Source organism: Amphimedon queenslandica, unplaced genomic scaffold (assembly GCF_000090795.2).
Source record: "Amphimedon queenslandica unplaced genomic scaffold, v1.1 AMPQUscaffold_11647, whole genome shotgun sequence".
Taxonomy (NCBI): domain Eukaryota; kingdom Metazoa; phylum Porifera; class Demospongiae; order Haplosclerida; family Niphatidae; genus Amphimedon; species Amphimedon queenslandica.
The window spans coordinates 1-2,590 of record NW_003548111.1 but is presented as its reverse complement, the minus strand read 5'-3'; the positions used below and the strand labels follow the sequence as shown (position 1 = coordinate 2,590).

General features: G+C 33.8%; 2 protein-coding genes across 2 annotated transcripts in view; one reads left to right on the top strand and one right to left on the bottom strand.

Annotated features, from left to right (window-relative positions):
* Window positions 1–971, top strand: part of LOC109589084 (uncharacterized) — a 6,506-nt gene extending 5,535 nt beyond the window's left edge. The window contains exon 7 of the mRNA XM_020005208.1: window positions 943–971. Within this exon, the coding sequence (XP_019860767.1) occupies window positions 943–971 (29 nt within the window). The remainder of the gene's footprint in view (window positions 1–942) is intronic.
* Window positions 972–1,381: 410 nt separating this feature from the next.
* On the bottom strand, window positions 1,382–2,538 carry LOC109589085 (uncharacterized). The gene is made up of 3 exons (XM_020005209.1): window positions 2,165–2,538; window positions 1,664–2,122; window positions 1,382–1,602 (listed from the first exon to the last, which is right to left on the bottom strand). Exons 1-3 carry the CDS (start codon window positions 2,331–2,333, stop codon window positions 1,481–1,483), a joined length of 750 nt encoding a protein of 249 aa, XP_019860768.1. The 5' UTR covers window positions 2,334–2,538; the 3' UTR covers window positions 1,382–1,480.
* Between the last annotated feature and the right edge of the window lie 52 nt (window positions 2,539–2,590).

Genomic DNA, 2,590 nt, shown 5'->3' with positions numbered 1-2,590 from the left:
GTTATAGTGTATCTAAATCTTTTGATATTTTTTATGATGATAGATATACATGTACTGTGTACTGTTAGCAAGTNTTATGCGTATGGTATTAAAAGTAAAAAAGATATCAAATAAATGAGAAGCTCATTAATTATTCATGTTGTGTATTGTATTGCAAATAAAATTATACAGGCGTTTATGACTTCCGGTGCAGTTGGCGTATGGACTGTCTCTACAACAGTTGTCAAGAGTAGATAATCAGTTGTATGCTAACCACAAATTAAATAAAGCAGCTGCAACTATGTGGAAACCAGTTTAACTTCGTGTTATAGCCTCATAATATTAAGTACTGGCTAGGTGATTTTGATGCCTTGCAACTTTTGAGATGACATTATTAGTTACTCACCTAAGTCATGTCCTGACAGCAAATATGAGTGTAATAGTAAAATTGTGATGAGTGATTCTTCACATGTTAATGGTGTAAGGTGATCTTTTACTATTTTTCTTTCTGTATCAGTTGTTTTTTCAGTCAAATTATAAAACAAGGGAAAGTACTTACAGTATACATAGCACTCTCTATAGAAAGAGATATAACCTTTGTAATGTTTCCTTACAGTTAATACAATGAATTTGTATGTTCGTAGCTTGTTGTTAATGGTTAGAACACAGTAACATTGTTATGAACAACAGTCATGGAATTTTTTTTCAGTTGCAGTACAAGATGATTTATTGGCGAGTGTTCATATAGCCTGTGGGGAAATTATTGGCAAATTTTATAACAGCAATTTTGTATCACATGTAATGTTATTGAGCATGCATGCTCAGATAAATGTATTGGCAAAGGAGTGCAGTTAGAAATAATACATAAAAGTAAGCTGTGTGATAGGGTTGTGGTTATTTGTTATCTCTGGGCTGCACATGACTGCATGTCCATATCAAATATAATTTATTTATCCAAATTAGGTTTATCAGTAATGAGAGCTTATCAGTAATGAGGTGTTCCTTTCATTGATACAACAAGATAATGAAAGCTTGCACAACCTTGACCTTACTCAGATACTGAAACTCTGTACATTACTATAATTGAGCTATACAGTTTTATATTATATTATAATTTTTTTGAAAAAATTTAGTAATAATTAAGTTGAAATTGTTAATGATTTTCTACTGTGATATATATTGTCCTTGCCTGCACATGTACACTTTGTGATGCTTTATTTCTTGATAAGTGAATAATAAGATGACTAATCATTCGATGCATGTTCTTGGCTGAACTACTTGTTTGTTCTGGGACGTTGCCAATATGCTACACTAACACTTAGATGCACCCACTATTTTCATTTAAGCCATACTGTGCAGTTGGTCTTGATAGTACTGCATACTGGTAGTACCACCCACTTCCTTTGTTTAATATGAATCAGATGACATGGATAAATCAAGATGAGAGTATAAAGTAAAATGAAATGCATGCAAAATGAGTATGAAGTATTATTTTAAAATTTCAAGCTTTACTGGGTCTTTTTTTCATTTTTTTAACTCTAATTATTGTGACTGTAAGTAGTACAACAACAGCAACAACTGTGACAATGATGACTGCAGCTACCACTGCCAATGGCATTTTCACTAGAAATAAAAAAGAACAGTTTTTAATCATAAAATAACGCTAAAGATAGAAATAACTTACAGTTTACTGTAGAAGGAAGTGTAGCTAATACTGTAGAACTAGGTGAAGGGCTTAAAGAGGATACGATAGAAGTAGAAGGTAAAGCCTGAGACAAAAATGTTGTAGTAGTGTGTGTGGTGTATGTAGTGGCAATAGTATTATGTGTTGTGTCTATGTTAATGCTTAACATGATATTTTCAAGTACAACTGCTGGATTGGTACAAATATGCCCTGGTCCATCACAAGCAAACAATGACCAGTTCCCATTATTATTTGATGAAGTAGGTGGGATTGTACGAGCACACCATTCAAAGATGTTGTTATTGTTAGGTACCGTCACATTAAATGGTAATAGTTCTGATCCTCTCTTGACGTGCATGTGAATGCTTTGAATCTGGTAATGACTAATCAAGTGAAACCTAAGACACAATGATGTATCATTCTGTGAGAGGTGTTCTATGTCTTGAATATCATATGTACCTATTATTGGCTAAAAATCAAGTCAATTGTCTTAAAACTCACTTGTCTCTAATGGTTGGCTTATGATTTGTCTTCCAAGGTAGTTGAAACACAGGGTGTGATTGTATTTACTTTTGGCTGGCAAACTATTTGTAGAATTGATTTCATTTTTTGTGATGTTGATATTTCCTGAATTTTTTACACACTGTTTCTTGTTGCAACTTACTATCATTGCATCCTTCAGGGTTTCATTATTAATGGAGCATTCATTTATGTTGAGATGATCCAGCTACAGAACAAAACAAGTGAAGAACCGCCCCTTCAGAGTATTCATGCAATGTTTACCAACCCCACCTTTAAAATTAGTCTCGCCCTGCCCCGTCTATACCTGTGGAGGAAGGATCTGGTGACACTGCTATCTAAAATTTGTGCAAAAAAGAATATGTGGTTGGCCTATGTCATGTGACAGAGGAGACCAGATCAGTCAAG

Bases quoted from the DNA above. Each gene is read 5' to 3' on its own strand.
- LOC109589085 (XM_020005209.1), bottom strand. From the start codon at position 2,333: ATGATAGTAAGTTGCAACAAGAAACAGTGTGTAAAAAATTCAGGAAAT. The intron at 2,123-2,164 runs GTGAGTTTTAAG...AGCCAATAATAG, and splicing joins AAGCCAACCATTAGAGACAA to GTACATATGATATTCAAGAC. The intron at 1,603-1,663 runs GTAAGTTATTTC...TTTTATTTCTAG, and splicing joins ACTTCCTTCTACAGTAAACT to TGAAAATGCCATTGGCAGTG.